At 48.2% G+C, this 22346-nt stretch overlaps 4 protein-coding genes across 4 annotated transcripts; all 4 read right to left on the bottom strand.

Moving 5' to 3' along the window:
* Window positions 1-214: 214 nt before the first annotated feature.
* On the bottom strand, window positions 215-2369 carry PtA15_18A245 (uncharacterized protein; the record flags this gene model as incomplete). The annotated part of the gene is made up of 5 exons (XM_053164765.1): window positions 215-523; window positions 608-948; window positions 1035-1117; window positions 1196-1460; window positions 1541-2369. The coding sequence occupies 5 exons, from the start codon at window positions 2367-2369 to the stop codon at window positions 215-217; spliced, it is 1827 nt and encodes a 608-aa protein (XP_053028742.1).
* A 557-nt stretch (window positions 2370-2926) lies between these two features.
* Window positions 2927-5673, bottom strand: PtA15_18A244 (uncharacterized protein; the record flags this gene model as incomplete). The annotated part of the gene is made up of 9 exons (XM_053164764.1): window positions 2927-2929; window positions 2992-3282; window positions 3389-3518; window positions 3595-3671; window positions 3748-3916; window positions 4011-4300; window positions 4460-4809; window positions 4905-5229; window positions 5317-5673. The coding sequence occupies 9 exons, from the start codon at window positions 5671-5673 to the stop codon at window positions 2927-2929; spliced, it is 1992 nt and encodes a 663-aa protein (XP_053028741.1).
* A 110-nt stretch (window positions 5674-5783) lies between these two features.
* On the bottom strand, window positions 5784-6142 carry PtA15_18A243 (uncharacterized protein; the record flags this gene model as incomplete). The annotated part of the gene is made up of 2 exons (XM_053164763.1): window positions 5784-5847; window positions 5955-6142. The coding sequence occupies 2 exons, from the start codon at window positions 6140-6142 to the stop codon at window positions 5784-5786; spliced, it is 252 nt and encodes an 83-aa protein (XP_053028740.1).
* Window positions 6143-10804: 4662 nt separating this feature from the next.
* On the bottom strand, window positions 10805-12428 carry PtA15_18A242 (uncharacterized protein; the record flags this gene model as incomplete). The annotated part of the gene is made up of 4 exons (XM_053164762.1): window positions 10805-11138; window positions 11227-11517; window positions 11612-11946; window positions 12006-12428. The coding sequence occupies 4 exons, from the start codon at window positions 12426-12428 to the stop codon at window positions 10805-10807; spliced, it is 1383 nt and encodes a 460-aa protein (XP_053028739.1).
* Window positions 12429-22346: the final 9918 nt, after the last annotated feature.

Raw genomic sequence — 22346 nt, 5'->3', positions numbered from 1 at the left:
GAGACTTCTTTAGTAGGGGGTAAGGGGATTATGGAATAAACGCGGTGTCTCTCATGAAAAGAAGAACCAGTTATGAAGTCTGAAGAAGAACAAGATCGAGTGGGGAGGAGGACGAGTGCCATGCTAAGTACAACAAAAAGAAAGCCCGCTTCATGAGGCTGTCTTCTTTTTTTTTCTTTCTCTTTTTTTTTTTGAAAAGAACAATAAAAGTGGATCAATTGAGACCTAGTTGTGCCTGGCGTTTGGGCGGCGGATCGTCGAAGGCCTGGAAGGCGTTTGCGGCGTTTTTAGAAGCAGGATGGTGTTGTTGATGGGTGCCATTAGGGATCGTCGTCAACGCGGTTGTCGGAGGAGGGGGCGGAGGAGGATTCGCGAGGCCATTAGGATTGCGCTCCGCGTTCTGGTCCTCGTGGATCTTCAGCGTTCGGTTGGCGTCCTTGTTCTGTTGCCATACATCTAAGGCCGCACAATCGTCTAACGTGTTCGCGAATTGCCACGTCGCTTCTGATTCCGGGTACCCCGCCTGAAACACAGGCACACACACAAAGAGACGACTCAATTTCCCCTGCATACATAGATCCTCACGTCAGAAAAAGGAAAGACGAACCCAGAGAACTTTGTAGATAGTTTCGCCATTGATATCGACGCTTTCGCCGATGATTTTATCGACAACGAAGAGTTCCTCTTCCTGCTCAGGCGGCTGATCATCCTCGTCCTTATAGGTATCGACATAAGACTTAATAGTCTGAGACTTGCGTTTCTTGCGGCCCTTAGTGGAGGAAGACGCGGGGGGAGTTTCAGTCTGGGCAGTTGCCAAGCCGCGCGACTTCCTCTTCCGCTTCGGATGGGTGCTGCTTGTCGTTGAGCCGTGTTGGGAGGGATGAGCTGAGTCTTGCCGTTTCGACGAAGTCGTCGAGTCCGCCTCCAACGTCGTCTTGCCTGTCATCTCTTTTATCGTGACCACCGCCAAGTGAGAATTTTGTGGGATCAGCTTCTTGGGAGGATCTCATGGGCAGGCGAAAGGTCGATCTTACCAGCTGAAAGGGACGTCTTCTTTTTATGGTTGTGTTCCGAAACCTGTTCGTAATCGGGATCCGAGTCTGATTCTTGGATTCGTCTGAATGAGGGTCGATAATCAGTTAGTAAGCCATCTGAGTCTTGGGGAGAGGATGAGGAAAAGAAAAAGTGGACCGACTTTCGAACTTTTCCGAGAGATGACAATGGGTCTCCTCTGAGGAACGGGTCGAGATGATGGGTTGAGTCGGGGTCGTCTTTGCGGATCGCGGGCGATCCTGAGGAGACGGCCCGCTTGCTCTTGTGTCCGCCTCCTGAATCCAGGGTGGTGGCGGGCGACCCTCTGGACTGATGTTTGTTTTTTCCCGTCGACGTGCTCGGCTTATCGTTTTCGAGCTGCGATGTAGCTTTCTTCGTCCGGGTTGATGGTTGACGCGTCAATTGACCTGAATCCACCCCCCGTGTGCCATAATGAAATCAGGACCACTTCTCTTCTCAAAGCGATGACAAGATGAGAGAGACTGACCGCCTGACATGGTAGCCTTGAGCTTTGAAAGTTCTTTGAATTTGTCACTCTCGAGGAATTGGTCGATCGTAGCCTCTTCTCTTCCGAACCGGCCGTGTTTCTTGATGAGCAGGGTGGAGTTTTGGGAGGTGGGAAAGACGGCCCTGAAGGTTTGAAGTTCGGTCCTTCGTTCGGAGAGTTGGTCGGCATCTTCGACCAACTTAGCCGGCTCCAATAAGATCCTTGATTCGAAGGAGTGTTTGAGGAACTTGTCGATGGTGACGAAGGCTTGATAGAAGCCTGAGGAAGTCAGATCGGAAGCAAAGGTGAGTTCGTATGGTTCGGCAAAGGTCGAGCTGGATGGGTCTCGGTTGTAGTGTTGGTAGTGGGAACGATCCTGTACGGCAAGATCGAAGAGCCGGTGTTGGACTGGTTCTAGGAGCTGGTAGCAGAGTTTCCAGGCGTCGATCTCATGATAGGCCAGCTTGAAGATCTCGCCGCCATCGATCATCTCGATCAGGCCGTGGACGAACTCGATATAGTTTTCGATCTCGTTGAGGATCGTGTCGGCGGCCTCTGAGAAGCTTTCGGCAGGTCCGAGGTTCTGGTCGAGCGAGTCGAGGAAGCTGTCGACGAGGTTGTCTGGCTTGCGCAGACAGAAGTTGAGGAAGAGTCGGACGCCGATCGGATCGGCGATCTCGGGCTCATCGACGAGTGCCTGGAGGAAGTCGTAGCAGAAGTCCTTCTGGAATACTGCGGTTGCCTTCTGGACGGCCAGTCTGAGTGCCGGAGTGATTTTGGTGTCGGCAGCCCGACTGCTGATCGGTAGCCCGGTTGCGAGGGTGGTCATGGCAGACTACTTGGTATTCCCAGATGGTGGTTGTTTTCGATCAGCCAATCGAGATGGAACGAAACGGGTTGCTTGGGGGTGATGTTTGGAAAAAGTTGGTGGGCTGGGCCTGGGAGGGGCGGACTGCTGAACAGCCCAGTGACAGGCCACCCCCCATAACCTAACTTAACCTAACTTACCACACAGATCATCTAACAAACTATAACTTCCGAATGACAGCTCCCTTGTTGTATCCAGATCCTCTTTCGTGGCAAAATGGGCACTGTGGGTGCATGGTGTTTCCTTATACATTCTCATCAAAGAAAAAGGTACAAAAAGAAATTAATACAAGATGTATGAAGAACTAACGCTTTGCTTATCTGACTCAACACACACACATCAATAAGAAACAAGAGGCAACGTGTGTCTTGGTTCTCGAAGAAAGTGCATAGAAAGAGGAGGTTTTACATGCAAAAAAGAAAAGGTAAAAAAAGAAAACAAGATGACGATGAGGGAGAGCAAAACTGACGGTCTGAGTAAGTGCGATATTTGATGTATCGGACCAGGAGACCTCAGGATCACTAATCACAAGGAAACAGTTAGGAAAGCGACCACCGAGGGAAAAGCAGGGAGGGAAGCTTACATTGAAAGGATCCTTAGGGCCACCGGCAGGGAGACGTTTGGAGGAGCCAACGGAGGCGGCGTCGGCGGAAGAAGAGCTGGCGACGTCGCTGTTCTCCCGTGTTTTGGCCTCCCTACTCCGGGGATGAAGGCGCTCATGAGACGGCTTCTTCTTTCGGCGCTCCGAGCTCCCGGCCAGCTCTTGCAGTTTCCTCCGCTCCTCCGCCAGCTCCTGCTTCGTCGTCCGCTCCACCATCCGCACCTCTTCTAGCTCGCTCTGCAATTGCTCGATCTGCGATTGGGCCTGTAGCATCTTCAGCCAGCCCATCAACCAGTACATCCCCATCAGTCACACGTTGCAGGATCTAATCGTCTGCGGTCCTCACAGAAAAAAACCCATGGCAAGATCATGAACACACCTTCGAGCGTTGGTCTTTAAGCTTCTCTTGGACCCGTTCGGCAACCCTTTCGAATTCGGACTCCTGTTCGGCCATTTGCCGCTCAAGCTCGAGAATTCTGGACTGCGATTGAGCCAGCAAACGGTTCAATCTGCGCAGGAAATCCATCCCATGTGCGACAGTGTGAGCAAGTGCAGTCCAAGAGATGTGGGCATGAGGATGCTCACCTGGTACACTCATACCTCGATCGTTCGAGAGAGCTTGCCAACGACCGAGTCGTTTCAGGTCCGCAAGAGCTTTCGGTCTACGAAGAGAAGCAGGCGGGTGGCGATAAGCAAATGATCATGATGGCGGTGGAGGAGGGGCAAACAATCACTTACGGGATCCGTTTCAGACGAAGAGGTGGAGGATGACGAGCGCGAGTTCGTTCTGCGCACTTGCTTGCGTCGCAACGCATCTGTCTCCTTGCTCCCGTCTTTCAGGTTCGACTTCAGGTTGGCCACCTGTTTAGAAAGCTCGCCCAGGAATCGCCAGAGTGCCTTATTGTCGCTGCAAGGAAAGATGAGGATGACAGATGAGGGCAAGGTCATAAGATTCACGGGAAACCGCCGGAGGGAGCAAAAAATAAAGGAAGAGAGCTGACGAGGCGTCGACTGGGATTGCGGAAGATCGGTTGTTCTCTGTGGCCGATTGGCCGTGCAAGTCGTCAAGGACGCGTGTGGGACGCGAAGACCGGTCGTCCATCGGGGACCCGAACTGGCTGCTCTGTGTCACTTCTTTCAACTGAATCTCGAGCTGCTTGATCTCCTCCTCCAGTTGACGCTGGTCCCTGGACTGGCTCATGGGTGCGGCTTGTTCAGCGGTGTGGAACGGGTGGATGTGCGTGGATTGACTTCTCTTGTTCTGGTCTATCTTTTGGCGGGGCGTGGCTTCCTACATCAGCAGCAAAGAAGTTAACGGTCCACCATGGAATTGACTTGCCGCATAGAAGAGAGAGAAACGTCATACTGAGTCTACCATTTGTTGGTTGAGCGTCTGGGATGAGGGCTCGGTCCTCCCAGTCTGTTCGTCTTCAGCCTGATGAGTACGCACGTAAAAGCCATCGAGACCCATGAAGTGCTGCAAGCGAGCCATGAGCTGTCTGATTTCATCGTCGCGATAGTCGATTAAGCCGTTCAGACGACTAATCTCATCGTGCTTGAGCTTCAGCTCGACCTTGATCTCCCGTCTCAACGATTCAAGTTCTTCGGTCAGTTCGGCGATCAGGGTGATCGAGCGCTGGTTGTTCCGCTGCGTCTCTGATCCCGTGCTCCGGGCTAATCGCTGTCCGTCGCTGGAAGACCTTGACGAAAGCAAATGAGGCATCTGCGTCGGATTGTCCGCCTGACATTGGAGGTGGAACGTGCACAGATCTTCGCTGAGAAGGCTGTGGTCCTGCCCAGCTGCTTGCTCCGAGTTATCTGTGCTCCCCACCCAGGGCAAAAAAAAATGTTGAGTTGACTGACTTACCCGAAGAATTCCGAGAGGAGCAACTTACGCGAGGACGGTGGTAGAGGGGAAAAGACTTGGATAGCCCCATGCTCAACGATAGACCAATCGCCCTTATTGACCACTTCGACTCGCTCGAGGACAGACTCCATGACCTCCTTACTCTCTCGTAGCTGCTTGTCCATCGCCGCGATCTTCCGCTTCAGGACTTGGTTGACTGCCCTGACCCCGTCGCGCTCATCGGTCAGTTGTTGGGTTTCGCGCTGATGAGTCTGTTGAAGGTCTGAGAGTGTATCGACCGTGGTGAGTAGACGCGACTGGAGTGTAGATTGTAGGTTGGTGAGCGATGAGATTGACTTCTTCAAATGGTTTACCTAGAGTCAAACAACCAATGGGCATATGTTAATAATATTGTTCAGAGGGTTGACCATCGGGCCCTGTGTTTTTGTAGTGATGATCACTTTTTGATTTTCTAACCATCTTTCTCGGTTTTCTCTTTCGGGGTTTCCTCCATCGGGACTTGGTAACGGAGAACCTTGGGGATGACTGGAACCGCCGGCGAAGAGTACCTGCTGTTCTCTGAGTGATTTCAATTCCTGGGCCAAGAAGTTGATAGCATTGATGACGTTGTGGGGCAGGGTTGAAAGACTGGCGGCAAGGACGGGCAGGGTGACTGGCGATTGATGATCGGAAGCTTCTCGGGAGAGATGGGGGGGTAGGAGCGGGATGAGCGAGATGGCCAGAGTCGTAGGATCGAGTGGCTCGAATGTGGAGTTGGAGGATGATTGGCGAAGTCGAGTCGAGGCGAAGGTGGACATTGCGTGTCGGTCCTTTGGATTCGCCAACACAGGTCCAGCTGTAATAATCCTCACAAGGCGCAAGCGCAAAACACGGGTGTCAAAAGAACTCAATTTGTGGGCACCATCTTTCAAATAGACATTGTCGCGCCTGTCTCCGAGAAATAGCGCGGCTCGATTTTTTTGAAAATGTGTCTACGCGGAAGTATTCATCCAAAATTTCAGTAACGGAATTTTCTTTGCAGATTGCGGAGAGACTGTGAGACGCGTCAGATTCAACAAAAATCTACAACCCGACAAACTTTTGTCTCGGCTCCAGACGCGTTCCAGCCAGAGTGATGGGTGCGTTGCGGGGAGTAGGGAGTAGCTGCGAGTCTTCGGTGCCAAGTGGTCTGAGATGAGGGATAGCATAGTCAGTTGATGCTGGTTTGAAGAGACATGTCGGAAAGAGCTTACTGTGGATTAATTGTTGTTCAAGCCTTCCCCACATTCTGCGACAAAAGGCTGAAGCCCCGAACCGCATCAAGTCCCCGTGATCCCCGGAGCGGCTCCGGGTATAGGGCCAAGTCTCTAGATCTAGCACTCTCGAAATTTCAAACGTCATGACTCCCTGGTCAACTTCCGGTGAAGCTGCAAAAAGGGTGACCTTACGAGATCTAACTCCTCACACCAATGCAGAGAAAGGATTCTTGATTATTCCTATGACAAATGGCATACTCGTGCCCAAGGCACACCCAAACCTTGCACTTGCTCTGAAAAAGTTGGAAAATAATCAATGGCTAAAGCTGGAAGATTGGAAAGAAGCAAATGGATCTCTTGAGGAACTAATTCAAATGTTCAAAACCTGCAATACAGAAAGCCTGCCAAGGATTTCCAAATTGTTCCGTACTTGCAATCTAAGTTGGAATAAATATACAACAATTCCAAGCTGGATCACAGAAGTCTTATTGAAAGGTAGCTTATTACTTATCTATTTCAAAAAAAACCTTTTTGAATATACTCACTCAAATTTACACCCTTTTTGCAGTGCAGCTGAAGGAAAGTAAAGGAGACTTAAAGTAAAGGAAATGTAAGTCAATTTCTGCTTAAAAGGATTTAAAGAAAGGGCTTACTCTTTCCTCCTTAATCTTTCAGGTGTTGCACGCAGTATGGAGTATAAATGCCTTGTTCCCCTGAGAAGAAAAGCAGTACTCTGCAGTGAGTTACATCAGATTGGAAATACTGTAACAAAAGGAGGGAGGCTTGCAATCAAGGAGTAATTGTATTTATTGCTCTAGCTGGAGTAGCATTTGCCTTCTTCCTTTTCCTGGGATGAACAAGGGGAAAGTACGAAAAGCAGTGAAGTGCAGTAGTACATTAAGTCATATTGTAATAAGAATGGAATGACTCAGAAAATGAAGCAGACTTACAATTTATTTTCCAGGCTAGTTCCTTCTACTACTGGAGTCTCACAGAATGTTTGGTTCTGACTTTGGGGAAAGAATCCAGATGAACTGGAAAATAGGAGGAGACTTAGGTTCTATCCTCCTCAGGAATTTCTGCAGGTTCTACTGAGGAACTGCTTTGCCTTCTTTCTGTAGGTACCCTGTAAAAATGCAGCGGAAAGGGGCAAGAACAAGTTAGAGATTTGCAGACCTGGAAATCAGAGAGCAAAAGAAAGCAGTGACTGATTCATATTTTCCAGCAGATTTTGTGGTTCAGATTTCAGGAAATGCATTGGTTCACTGAGGTGCAAAGCAATAAGTGCTGAGAATTACTTCTTTGAAGAAGGACCGGAAAAAAGAGTGAAGGCATACCCAGGGGGTGAAATTAGTGGAGAACTAGCAATTGTTATTGGTGTTGGGTTGCCATATATTGGCTCTTGAGTTCCCCCAGGTGTACTAAGTGGAAAATACTGAAGCCACTCTTGCACCCACATTTTTGGGAAACAGCATGGACCTTGCGTGAGGTGGGCACCGCAATGTGATATCCAGACCAAGGACATATTTAATACAGGCGGAAATTGTTCTTGATGGGACAGCCGGTTTGACCACTTTTGGGTTTGGATTTGGGCGCTGGTTTTGGATGGGGTCCACGTTGTTTGCTCCAGTAAACAGTGGTTTGCATAGCAATAACAAATGCTTCAGATTCAGTGAGAGTCTGACCGGGGATTGTAAACTTGTGAATCAGAAGGAAGGAGTGGTTGCCACAAGACTTCGAATCATACGCAGGGAGTTAGGGATGAGTGGTTGAGCCGGCTGCACTGGAATCTCCCGGGTGAAAGGTAATGGCACAACATTGTATATGTTGTTAACTAAAGGATACAAGTTTGTGGTGGATTGGCCGGCTGGTCTTTTCATTGTGTGTGTTGTGGTGGAGAGAGTGGGCTGACAGGAGACAAGGTGCTATAAGATTTAGGACAAAGACCACAAAAATAAAGATGAAACAGGGGAGAGATGGCTGGGAAATAAATTAAGTATGTATTAGGGGGAGTTGGAGGTATATGATAAAGAACCCTGCAGATTGTGGTGAGGATAAGAAGCTAGAAATAGGGTTGTGGTAAGATGGTGGTCAGGAATTATAAAATATTTTGGCCAAGTATAAGGGAAAGTTTGCTAGCAGCAAGTGATAACCAAGACTATGGGATAGATGTCAAAGAAGAATGGAGGAATGGTGAAAACAGCTTGAAGTGCAACTGGATTAAATTCAGGTGATTGAGTAGTGAAGTGTGGAAAAATAAGCAGTTTCAAGATTGAAATTCAAAGGGCAGCTCAGTGAAAAAATTCCAAAGCTTGATGGGTAAGGGCAAGGAGGATGTAAAGTTAGAAATTGGGATTTACTAGGACCTGCCAATGAGAAACAAATTAGGGAGCTGAACAAAGCAACCTCAAGAAAGGCGGAGTAGTTATAAACTCCTCATAATCACAGGTCTCTTATTGTGTGGTACATGGAGTTTTGATGGAGGAGGGGACTTGGCCGACCACTTGGACCCAGTTTCCCAAGCTGGGTGTAATTATGGGATGTGGGAATCTCTGTACGGTTACTGATGATCCTTGGATATTCATAGCCTGTGTTGGGACAGTGGGGACCCATGGTAGCAAGTATGTAATGGTTAACCAATTTACATAAGGCTTATTGATGATAGTTTTGGGGAGCGCAGCTGCACTACAAACCCGCTGTGATGAACGTCCGCAGTGTTTTGCAACCTCATCACGCAGTTCTGTGTGTTTTGCAACATTTTCGGGACAAAATCATGAGAAGTCAAAAAGAAGTTGTTTTCTTGAGCTCTCACATGGCAGAGAATCTTTTGAGTTGGTTTCAAGAAGACAAAAAAAAATGATGCAAAGAGGCCTTGGCAACCTGCTTTGAGGCTGTGTTGTTGACTTGCAGTGGTCACAGGTCAATTGTTAGGCCCTACGTGGGGCTAAAGATGTCACTTGATACCCGGGTACCTCCCCAAAAAAACGCTAATTCTTGGCACCCGCACCCCTCTGAGGAGCAGGAAGCAGGTACCTGGGTACCCGCGGCAGGTACCCGGGGGTGTGGAGATTTTTTGTGGCTAAGTAGCAAGGAAGCCTTCTTGGCCAGTTGGTGTAAGTATACCGCCCCACCAAGAGGAAGTCCTCTTGGCAAGCTGGTGGACGTGTTCCAGCCCGCCAAGAGGAAGCCCTCTTGGCGAGCTGGTTTACGTATACCAGCCAGCCAAGAGGAAGTCTTGGTAAGCTGGTGTATGCATAGCAGCCCACCAAGAGGAAGCCCTCTTGGCAAGCTGGTGTATGCATACCAGCCCACCAAGAGGAAGCCCTCTTGGCAAGCTGTTGTATGTATACCAGCCCGTTAAAGAGGAATCCTCCTTGGCGAGCTGGTGTATGTATACCAGCCAGCCAAGAGGAAGTCTTGGCAAGCTGGTGTATGTATGCCAGCCAGCCAAGAGGAAGTCTTGGCAAGCTGGTGTATGTATGCCAGCCAGCCAAGAGGAAGTCTTGGCAAGCTGGTGTATGCATACCAGCCCTCCGAGAGGAAGCCCTCTTAGCAAGCTGGTGTACATTATACATACCAGCCCGTCAAGAGGAATCCCTCTTGGCAAAAGCCTGGTGTGTGTGTTCCCACTTGCCAAGAGGAATCCATCTCGGTGAGTTGGTATATGTATACCAGCTTGCCAAGATGAAGCCCTCTTGGCAAGCTGGTGTATCATACAAGCCTTTCAAGAGGAATCCCTCTTGGCAAGCTAGTTCTTCATAGAAGCCTGTCAAGAGGAATCCCTCTTGGCAACAAGCTGGTGCATGTGTAGTATAACCACTTGCCAAGAATAATCCATCTTGGTTAGTTGGTATACAGCAATGGCAGAAAAGCTTGCCAATTTGTGTGGCTGAAAATGATTTCTGCATTTCAGCCACAGGCCAGTACATCTTCACTGTGCAGGCAGTTGAAACCCCTTCAGGCGGCCGGGTCAGCTCAAGGAGGGTGCCAGGCTGGCCATGGGGGCAGGGGGGGATGTGCAGCAAAGGTTTGCAGTGGCAAAAAATCACTCCAGGATTCCAATGGTGCAATCCTTGAGGCCCCAAATTTAAAGACAAAGAAACTGGAGTTTTTCTTCTGATGGAATTCCTGACATACAAGAGCCATACAGGCTTTGAGGCTGAAATCAGCAGCCCAAAAGTTGGGCCTACTCAACTGCAAGTTTTTCTACCATTGCTGTATGTATAGCTCACCAAGTGGAATCCCTCTTGGCATGGGATTTTATTTATACCGCTTGCCATGAGGGATTCCACTTGGCAAGGTAGAAGGTATTGGGGTGGGCGGGGGCACCTGTAGCCCATCAATCCAGACAACCGCACCCGCCTGCGGGTACCTGCTAGCCGCCAACAGGTACCAGCCCATAACATAGCACAGGGCCAGGGGGAGTCCGCAGGTTCATCCATCCATCCATAACAAGTTCGCCTGGCACCCCATTTGGACAACCTTTTTATGGACATACGGACATAAATGTGTACATAGACTTGATGGATAATGTTACATGCATCAAGTTCGTTCATTCCATCCGTTCATAATTTCGTCTATCAGGCTACGCAGGTAGGGACCGTGAGATTGGATATGGAGATGCATAAAGTGGACTGTCTACGGGGATATGTGTCTTAGTTCCGAGCAGAGGGGAGAAGAAGAGATCGAAGATCTAGGGAGAGGTGAAAGATTTGTACAGATCGGGGACGGTGCGGTCGGGTAGACAGCCGATAGGACAAGGCACCCAGTTAGCCTCGGGAACGAGACTCCAAGCGGATCCACCCTCGACAATGACCTCGTCATCTTTGGCAACCAGACACTGCCATCTCTGTTTCATCGCCGCAATCCGGGTCTCAATCAGTTCGTCCGGCTGAGCTCCGTCATGCGCTATCTTTTGCCGGTCCTCTTGGGTCTTCTGCAGGAGGTCGATCAAGGGCGAGAGCGTGGTGTCAACAAACCAGTCTGATTGATTGGCTTCTTTTAACCTTTCAACGACCGACAGCGTGCTGCACAAAATAAAAGACAAGATACTTGAACTGGTCAAACACCGGACGTCTGTGACAAAGTTGCCCAGGAAATGGATGGTTGACTGACTATTGGTTTGGTTTGATGAGCAGGCTTCTGAGAGCTTCTGGCCCCACAAGTGCGCCATCGGGCCGGAGCAAGAGGTAAACCAGCCAGGCAGCGCAGGTATAGTAATAGGTAGAGTCGCCATGCTTGCTCTTACTAGCTTCCTCTGGGATCGCGGAGAGGATGTCCAAGAGTGTGATGATGAGCGATTGGATGAATAGTTGAGGATATGATTGGACGAGATGGTCGATTAAGGGTTCGTAGAGCTCCTTCAAAGGTTCGGGTAATGGATCTTTTAGTGATTGACAACGCTTCCTAAGGTGGTTTTCGTAAACCGCAGACGAGAAAATATTAGAATAAAAGAAGTAATAAAGTAGCACAGGTTCCGACGAAAGAGATCAAGGCTCACTTGACGGATTGTGGGACGAGCATCTGAGGTTGGGCCAAGATGGAGCAAAGCGCAGCCAACGGGCGATGGTCGGCTTGTCCGAATTCCTCTGCGAGTCTGCTCTGACTTCCATCCCCACTGATCTCGCGGGAAGCCGCTCCGATCCAGCGGTCGATTTGAGGCAGGAGTTGGAGGAAGTCGGTTTGGGTGTTATCGAGTATTGCCGCTTTCCTGGCCCGTTTGAATGAGATCAATAAGCCTTCGAGCGAGCTGGTCGTCTGTTGCTTCAGCTGTCCCGTCCCTTCGATATCGTTTAACCTTGGCAGCCAATAATGGGTATACAGCCAATCGAGAGCCTGATAACCAAATATCAGGGCACGATGTCTCCGGGGGATGATCGAGTGGATGTGCTCACGAGGTTGGCGGATTCGAGCAGGATGGTCAGACTGGGCAAGTCCTCGTGGGTGGCTCGATGGCGGAGTTGGACGAGGGCCAGGGGGAGACCGAGTTCGGACGCGATCTGAGAGATGCTGCGGGCATACATGCCCTTCTGGAGCGGATCTACGAGACTGTTGACGAGCCGGGAGAGGGCCATGGCAAGGCCAAGTCGCTGCTGCTGGACATTGGGCGCGGGTGGGAGGATGAGGGAGAGTAAGGCATGTGTGGCTTCGATGGCCGGGGGCAGACTGGAGGGCGAGCGGATGGACCAGGCGTAGAGGTGGTTGAGTGCAACGGGCTGGCTGGCGAGCGGGTCGGCAGCGGAGAAGAGCAGGTCGAACACGCCGATAAACTCGGCCGGCGACGACCACGGCACCTTCCTGGCGAGGCTGGGGGACATCGGCGGAGGTTGAGCCGAGAGCTGGGCAGAGCCGGGCCACCTGGCCGGCGCAACTGGGATGCGCCGGCGGACGGCGGAGCAGCCGCACCTGCAGGGGGCTAAGCTCAATGGCATAAACTCAAGCCCCCCGCCGCCGGAGAATGGATGGCTGTGTGAAAAGGCAGGCTGGGTTTCAAAGACTGGGCCACGTTGAACAGACCATGAAGTACACAAGCTTTCAGATCCAAGCCTCAAGCACAAGCAAGACAGCCATAATGGACGACTTCCTTTTAGAGAGCTCTAAACTCCTAAATTATGACACCTACCAAAACAACAAACAGTGCACATGAATGCAATGCACTACAGGCTTAGGAAAATAATTTGCTTTCTGCTGAAAATCCAAGGGCCTGTACCGTAGGAGATGAAAATTGAAAATTGCCAAATCTATTTCTCTCAAAATTTATTACCACTAGAACTGACCATCACCAAATGGTATTCTTGATCCCAAATGTGAAGAATTTCAACAATTGAACCCTTCCCTAGTTCTCATTTTTTGTGTACAGGACCAGAAAGCCAGGTTCTAGCCATTTTTCAAATTTGAAGCCCATGTGGTACAGGCCCTAATTAAGAGTTTAGGCCCCGTTTGGAGCCAATACAATTGTACAATATAATCTGGAATTTTGTGACATCTGATCAAATTTTGGCGGACCTGATCAGATGTTACATAGGATGTCAGGCAAAAAAAACTCATATATTGGCTCCAAACGGGGCCTTTGGTGTTTGAATTGAGATCTTGGAGGCTCCAAGATTCAAGAGGTGAGGAAGTCATCCAATATGTGAGGCGTAAAATTTGACTCATTCTTTACTGGTCCTTAAGTGGGTGGATGTAAACTTGAAAGAAACTACTCATTCCATTTCAAGTTGATGGAAAACACTAGGTAGCATAAGAGAGGTGGCTAAAACCATCACTGAAAAACAAGGAAAAGAAAGTAAAAAATGACAGATGATAAATGAAAAACATCAAAAACCATAAAAAAGATGTGTTGAACTGTGGATGAGAGCCAATTAATTTATTAACTACCCCACATGAATTATTAAAATCAATCATGAAACACTACCAAAAAATCTTGAGAAACTGGTGCAAGTCAACATGGAAGACCCCAAGCCGTTCTCCACTCTGAGCTAACAGTTGGACAGAAATAGTAAAGGGATTAGAAGTATTTTCAGTTGAGTTTTGCCTACAGAGATATTGAGCTGAATTTCATAGCCCAAGGATCATCTTATTTTTTTCCTGTAAATTACGGGTCTGTTGAATATCAAGCCCACACAAGCATTCATAGAACATTTCAATCCATCCCTGTAGCACAGTTTCTTGCTCATAAAACTCCAGCATTTTCTTGATGGAATTGTGAAGGTCTAGATATTCCTCCTTTGATTTGGGCTGTGATTTTTCAAGGAATTCACCAAAGTATACCATGAATATGATTTTATTGTGGAGGACCTTAAGATTGATAAGATTGGGTATCAATTCAATTATGATTTCTGGATAATTACTATGGAGGAAATTCACAATGTGATGGGCCATTGTGAATTCATGCTTGAGCCTGTTTCCAGAAAATCTTTCTAGAGGTTGGTAAAAGTATTCAAGTACACTTTGAATCATAAGAATTGTTTCCTGATTTTCCATATTTTTCTTCACTTCATCTCCTTTGGTAATGCTTAAACTGGAAGAGATCATCTTGATATCCTCAAGAAAAGTTTCTGAGATAAACTGTGTGTGTATTTTGTGGAATTTTGAAGTCTCTGCTTCCAGTTCCAAGTTATCATATGGATATTGCATTTCCATGATTTTTGCTATGGCATAATATTGCGAAAGTATTTTGTCTGGGGTAGAGATGCCTGCATTGGATCCAGTTTTTAATATTCCAGGTGTAGATATCCAGGCAAGATCCAGGAACATGAAAGCAAAGACATCAATCCTTCAGAAGCCAGATTAAGTGGTGTAAATCATGAAACAAAATTCAGCTCATCAGCTGAGAACATACCTGCAGAAGATTTAGTAAAATGGTTTATCATCATCACAGTCTTTGTGAAATCTTTCCCACAAGAGCCCCAAAAAACACCAAGGTGATGCAGCCCTCCAAGGGAACTGCTGTCTTCAATCATGCATGAAACTGCAGCAGCCAGAGATTTTGGTTTGAAATCTTGAACATCTTGAAAAAATTCTGGTGGGTGCACTTTGCTTAGCTGAATGGAGTCTACTAGAAGGAATAGGGTTTCTGAGTATATAGACCTGAAATTCCTCTTGAATTCTTCAGGATTCTCCTTTAGAAACTCCATGAAGTTGGTTTGTACACTTTTCCACTGCTCGGCCAAAGGTTTGGCAATGAATTCCTCTACAACATAGCAGGGACCGCAACGCATTCCAGTACTTGAATACAGCTTGGCCCTTTGGATAACCATATCGGGCTGCATTTGTTTGTTGAATTCTTTATAGAATCCATCAATTTCTACAGTGAGGGTATGTTGCAATTCATTGAAACTTGCAGTGTCCATAAATTTCAATTTTTTAATGTTTGTCTCAATATATTTACTTCTCCTTCCTAACGGCCCAATTTGGTCTATTTAATTTCAGAAAGTGAGGTGTGTGAGTGGACTGGCCGAGCTTGGGATGTTGATCAAGAGGTAAAACCTTTACCGTGTTCGATAGCTTCTGATTTGGAAAGTCCCTGCCTCGTATATGAAGGCCTTTGAATCTTTCCCGTGGGCCTACCCACCTCAAAAGAATCACAGAAGTCTGAGCAACCATTCCAAGGGGGAGGAAACGTTTATCAAGACGTCAGAAAAAGTTCAGCGTTCGAGTAGCAACAAAAGATCCGATTCTTACCCAAAACGGAGCCTTTTCGTTTTAAAGCTGGACTAGGCACTGCCGATACACTATTGGCTCTAATTATATACAGAGAGATGCATAAGATTGTGCACTGTAGCTTAATCATGACTTGAAGGAGGAGCGTTTGCGCTTAGCTGCTCAGATACTTGTTTTGTAAGGTTGAAAGTTAACGATGGTAAGGTAAGATAGGGTTACGCTTCCGACGACTTGACAGTCCGGAATTAACACATTGGCTAGCTGATTGATGCGAATTTTTACAAAGCATCAAGCAAGCAAGAGGCTTCGTATTTATAATCTTCGTCCCAGTAATTTCGAGTGATATCATCCGCAGGCGTTGCATCGAGTGACTCGGCAAAGCAGTCCTCCAGATGATGATTTTGCAGAAAAGTTGCATAGACTTCCAACAGCTTCCAACGGAAGCAGCATCCTAGGACAAGGGGAGAGCATTCATCCAGTGATGTCCGTCACAAACAGTAAATACTCAAGTCACAGGGTCTATTGATAGTCCCAGCCACGTGCTCCGAAAGATACATACCAAGGGCAATGAGTCAATCGGAGTCAGCCTTAAGCTGGCGGGGCCGCTACAGATTTTGACACAAATCCTCGCTCAACGTGGTCAAACTAACTGAAGTAATGTTTTGGCCGACATTAGGCAAGCAAATCTGATGATAGTTTGGCTGCGACTTGTTTTAAGCTATCACAAATTGTTATCGAAGCTCAAGCTTCACCGAGTTGCTGTGAGTCTGACTTTCCAACCTTTCCTTTGATTGATCAAGGGTTTATACCCAAGGTTGTAAAGGGAACTGCCTGTTGTGGGGTTTATATATGCTAACATATACTTAATTTGAGAGAGATAGTTTTAGCAATCAGATTGGAAGACAGAGAAGGAAGAGAGGAAAGAAGATAAAGGCAGTGCAAGACTGTAAATTTTGAAGTTGCTGGTTTGATTCAGGCTTGGGGGACCAAATACTGTCTTTTGCATAAAGCTTGGATTGTTTCTCAACTTTTCCGGTTTTGCTGAGTGGGGGCGATCCCATATTTCTGATATCCTTCCCACTCAATGTCATACCATAAGCAGTGCGGGGAGGCAAAGGTGCTATGAAGCTACCCTTGTGGCAGCCCATATATCTCAAGAAGAAAATTGATTAAAGAAAGGGATAGCATAGATGGGGGTGGATTGGTTTGAGATGACAAGGTGGATACCCTTGGCAGAAGTGGTTCAATGAGAATCAAGGCAATAAGTCTGACAAACCGTGTTGGAGAGGCAGAGAAAAGTTCCAAACTATGAATATGGCAGGATTAGAGAGTTGGGAATCAGATAGGGATCAAGGAATAGGCTCAAAAACTCAGAATATTTCCTGGAAAAGGGGAGGTGGAACTTGGGAATCAGAATCAGGATTGTATGGGTTAGAAGAAAAACAATGTTATTCACCTTGGATCAGGATGGAAATTGCATGGGGGGGGGGAGAAACAGTGGGTTGCCATGTAAGGACTCCAATTGGGAGTCCTTCACTGTCCGTCAAGTGGGGCACAGAGGGGGGGGACCTCGAGACAAGATCTAGTTCACGGGGCTGTATATTGCAGATGGGGGACAATCTAGCCGCTCCAGATGGAGGAAGGCGGATCTCTCAGTATGTACTACCAGTGGTGGGCAGATACGTTATCAATTTGGATAACTCTGCCCGTAACGTAACCTTTACAGTTACGTTACCGCCCAGCTACCAATAACTGGTGGCTGAGTTACGTTATCCAATTTGCAAAATTGGATAACAAATTTTAAGTTACAATATTGGATATTGTAATGGTTGAGTTGCTCTGTTATCCGGAGTCTGACAAGTGTGAATTAGACCAGCTGGCAAGGGGTTGGTTACACAGCGGGCAATTGGATGTCGCACGCAGCCCGCAGCAACACCCGAGCCAAGAGGACCCCCTTTACGCGGGTGTTGCTGCGGGCTGCGTGCGACACCTGATTGCCCGCTGTGTTGGGTGCCTGCCAGCTTCTATGAATGTCGCGAGTTCAACTCCCACCCTGGGAGGGGTTCGCAAGTCTCCTATGCATCTGTGGGTGCTCCAACAGTTGTCTCAAAAGGGCTTTTTGACATTACAAATATTGTAACACCCCAAAATTACGTTAATCGCGCCTGATTCACGGCAAAGTTATGTTAACATGGCTGCAAAAACAGTAAACCATCTGTGGGTTACGTTAAATTACGATAGAGTAAGAAATAATGTACGTTATCCCGGAGGGCAGATGTGGATAACTAGAAATAGTTATGGTATCCAAAATTGCACCCGTAACGTACCGTAACGTATCTGCCCACCGCTGGTACTACTACAACTAGGGATTTTTTATGAGAAAGAAGGAAAAGGAAGAAGGGAAAGGGAGAGGCTTGCCTAGCCAGGAGAGATGGAGGAAGGTGGATCTCTGCTGGCTAGGACGTGGAAGAAAGTGCGGAATACATATCTATCTGTGACATGTCTACATCTTAGCTGGTGAAACCCTGCAGAAGGCAGAGGCTTCACAGTCTCCCCTCCTATAAAAAAGAGGGGCAATAGAAAGAATAGAGAGTGCGAGTGAATGAGCAGAACAGACGGGGGGGCAAATTAAAAGAGATGGATGTGGCCGGAAGGGATGCAAGACAGAGAAGATAGGACAGAGTTTTAGTTCCATTGGTCCCAGGAGATAAATTCTGAATCATTGAGAGGTTGGTAGGGGGAATCCTCAGAGTGTGGTACTTCATCTTCATCAACTATTGTTACTGTTGATATGTGCGCTGTTTTGGCATTGGCCACTGGTGATGAGGGTAGGGCTGAGTTCGACTTCTTCTTCTTTTTCTTATTTTTCCTCTTATTTGTGCTAGCCTGACCTGAAAATTCTGAGGCTGAAGGCATCAAAACAATGGAGGGAGAAGGGAGGGCGGAGGACAAGTCTGAGGATAAGGAGATGACCGGTGTAAGACTCAAAAGTGGTAATGAAACCCTTTTGCTGAATGGTGAAGGGTATGATGGAGTTGCAAGCTCTGCCCTTCTGTTATCAGTCAACAAGACCCACCAAGCTCAGCTTGGCAAGTTTTATTAAGTGATAGGTCTGGTCTGTTCCAGATGAAATCTGTTTGACTGGCAACATGTAAGTGTTTCAATTACTTTGTTATAAGGGTTGAATTGTTGTTATAAGGGTTGATTTATTGTTATAAGGGTTTTAGGATTTGAGTGTGGATGAGTGTTGGGTGACTTGTGAGTTCTGGGTGAGGAACTGGGGAGCAGACCACTGGGGGTGGAGAGAGCTCCTTTTATAGACAAAAGTGGAGCCCCAAAGGGGCTTGTGGGTTAGGGTTTCAGCTAATCTAGACAACAGGGTGAGGGATTTTAGCTGGTGGGAGTAGATACAAATGATGTCATAACCCCTCAGGGGCGCATGAATGGTGTCAGAATATACAACAGAGCATTCTAAGGCCCCGTTTGGACACCTGGTGTGATATTATAAGGGGCAGGCTAAATCCACACCAAAAAATTACTTCATCCACTCCAAAAATGGAGTGAACAGTAGTCCACTCCAACTTTCATTGGAGTGAACCATAGTCTACTCCAAATTTTGTTGGAGTGAACAAAATTACACTCCAAAAAAGCCTGTTTTTTGGAGTGTACCCATGATGCACTCCAAAAATTTTGGAGTGAACCCAATTCCACTCCAAAAATATTTTTTCAAGGGAGTTTTTTTTTTTTTTTTTTTTTTTTTTTTTTGGAGTGCACAGATGTTTACTCCGACCCAACACCCTCATGATGGCTGGTTGACCGGTCATCAAGAGGGACTCTACACCTCTCAATGACTGGTCCGGTCATCAAGAGGGAATCTACACCTCTTGATAACTGGTCCGGTCATCGAGAGGGGAAAGTCCTCTTCAATGCCCGGTCAACCGGTCATCAAGAGGTGAAGTCCTCTTCTAGCCCAGTCAACAAGTCATTGAGAGGTTGAACCACCTCTCAATGTAGAGAATGTCAAAACGGACCCGGGTACCGGTTGCACCGCCGGTACCCGCGCGTTTTTTGAGAAATACGGGCACCTGGCACCGCATCCGGCACCGCCAGGCGGGTACCAGCGGTCTTTTAGGCGGGTACCACGGGTACCAGCTGGTTTTTTTTTTATCAAAACTCACTCCCAAGCCCCGAAGGGAGGGCATGAAGACTCACTACCCTCTTGATGGCCGGCAGAGACCGGTCATTGAGAGGAGTGCACCCCCTCGATGACATTAAGGGGGCGGGGGGGGAAACACTCCCCTTTATGGCATCGCGAGGGAGATATAATCCCCTCCATGCCTTCGAGGGATTTAGAGGGATTCTACTCTCTAGATATTCCCCTCGGCTCCCCTCGATCATTGAGGGGATGGTGCACTCCCCTCGATGGAATCGAGTGGGGTGTGTCCTCTCGATGACATTGAGGGGAATACACAACCCCCCTCGGTGTCATCAAGAGGACACAATCCCTCGTCATTGAGAGGACACACTCCCCTCGATGGAGGGGAGTGTGTCCTCTCAATGACATCGAGGGGGGGGGGGGGGTGCTCCTCTCGATGACATCGAGGGGGGGGGGGGGTGCTCCTCTCGATGACATCGAGGGGAGTACACACCTTGATCCCATCAAGGGGAGTTTGTACTCCCCTCGATGGCACCAATGGGAGTCCATCCCCCTCTGGATGCCATCAAAGGAATGGTTAACTCCTCTCGATGGCGTCGAGAAGAGGACACGCTCCCCTGCCGGCCATTGAGAGGAGTAATTGATCCCCTTGATGGCCGCGTGCCGGAGTACCTGGCTCCCCGGCCGGGGATGAGCGGTACTTGGGGGCGGTACCCGGGTACCGCACCGCTTTTTGCCAAAAAACGGGCACCCGGCACCGCATCCGGCACCGCTGGGCGGGTGCCGGGCAGGTGTGGGCGGTACCCGCCAGGCGGTGCCGGGTACCTTTTTACATTCTCTATCTCAATGAGTGGTTGACGGACATCGAGAGGTGTAGAGTCCCTCTTGATGACCGGACCAGTCATCAAGACGTGTGTAGAGTCCCTCTTGATGACCGGACCAGTCATCAAGAGGGACTCTAGATCTTGATGACTGGACCAGTCATTGAGAGGTGTAGAGTCCCTCTCAATGACTGGTCCGGTCATCAAGAGGTGAGGTCCTCTTTGATGACCGGTTGACCGGCAATTGAGAGGGTGTAGAGTCCCTCTTGATGACCGGTCAACCAGTCATTGAGTGGGTGCAGAGTCCCTCTCAAGGACTGGTCCAGTCATCGAGAGTTGAAGTCCTCTTTGATGTCATCCGGAGGTGAATAGGTTGTATCCTCTGGATGGCCTGTCCAATTGGCCATCCAGAGTGTGATGTGTCTTCTTTGATGACCGGTGACCGGTCATCAAGAGTTGTTGTGTCCTCTTTGATGAGCGGTTGACCGGTCATCAATAGGTTGTGTAGTACGGGCCATGGCCACATATCACCCGGAAATAGAGGTCAGGACCTCTATTTCCGAAATGGCTTAGGATATAAATGGCCTGCAATATGGGGTGATGAATTTTACAATATTATTGGCAGCACCAAACATGAATAAAGCAGGTGCTATACCCCGAGCACCCCCGGTTATAAGTCGCGCGACTTATAACGGAATTTGGGGCGTCCAAACGGGGACTAAACATGCCAGGGGTGCATACATGATGTCAGAATATACAAAAGAACATTCTAACGCATGCATGAGGTGACAGTAGACTGCATGAGCTGTCATACAGGGGGAATTAGTGTATACACAAAGTCTGAAGCTGCAGAAACAGTGTAAATGATGTCATCCTATGTATATAAAGGAGTGTATGTAGTTAATATGTAATGAGTGTAGCCTGACAGGGAGATGTATGTTTGTATCCTGTGATATGTATAAGTGTACTACTGTGAAACTTGGGTTGGGGCAGGTGACAGCTGGGTTACTGGGGCTGGCTGTGTGATAGGTGTCCATGAGGTGTAACTTCCACACTAGAGGGGGTCCAGGGGTGCTTCCAGTGGTGACTAGGGGTGAAATTGGCTGTAGAATCCATTTGATGGTATATTGAGGCCTAGTATGAGTAATTATGTGGCATAGAAAAAAACTGTTTATTTTTCCACTTTTCCCTCTACCACACCAGTGAACAGGATGCAGAGCAGATTGGCAAGCTATTTAGGATAGACAATGGTAATGGGAAAGTCGAGGTGGCCGGTGCCGGGGACGGAGAGGGCCTGTCTGGAGAGGCCAGGGGCAAGGTAGGTAGTGGCAACAATGGGAAGTTATGTGATAACATAACTGAATTGGTGCCGTTATCTTTGCGCTAACGGCAGCATTGTTTTAGTTATGTTATTTTTTGTCTTTTTTTCTGTTTTATTAGACCCGTTACGTTATCCCCCGCAATCTGAGGAGGATAACGTGCAGATAACGCGGTTTTTTTGGCAATTTCACCGTGCTTGTAGGCCAGATAACACAGTTAGCGCATTATCGGCGTTATTTTTTGTGGCATCAAGGCGGAAAGTCCCCTCTGTTACGTTATCCAAACAAGCGCAGGAACGTTTCACCAGATAGCAATAACACGTTATCTGGTAACGGTGGGAAGTTACGTTACGAAAATCCCGCTGGATAACGTAACGTAAGTAACTTCCCATTGTTGGTAGTGGAGTGGATTGCAGCGGGGGGGTTGATGAGCAAGGGGAAGCTGGCAATGCTGGGGAGGTCAACGGTGTAGACGTTGCAGGAAACAAAAGCGGCAAGCAGACAGGTGATGAGGATCTTTGGGAAGTGGTAATTAGGCCAGGTTGGGGCCCGGAGCGTGCGGTAGAGCATGTTGCAAAGTGTGTCGGCGAGTGTTTGTTAAGGGTTGGAGCAAGAGGAAGATGCAGCAATGGTCTGGCCAATTGGTTGTTGGCAGCTGGAGAAGGGAGAACGTTGGGTGGTGTAGTGAACAGTGGCAAAGTCGCCGGGGAGGATGGACTTGACGGGCTTCTTGCGCAGCGCGGGGCTGATAATGGGAGAGCTGGAGGACAGTGTGGC

The sequence above is a fragment of the Puccinia triticina genome, chromosome 18A, assembly GCF_026914185.1.
Source record: "Puccinia triticina chromosome 18A, complete sequence".
Classification (NCBI taxonomy): domain Eukaryota; kingdom Fungi; phylum Basidiomycota; class Pucciniomycetes; order Pucciniales; family Pucciniaceae; genus Puccinia; species Puccinia triticina.
This window is presented reverse-complemented; position numbering and strand designations above follow the sequence as displayed.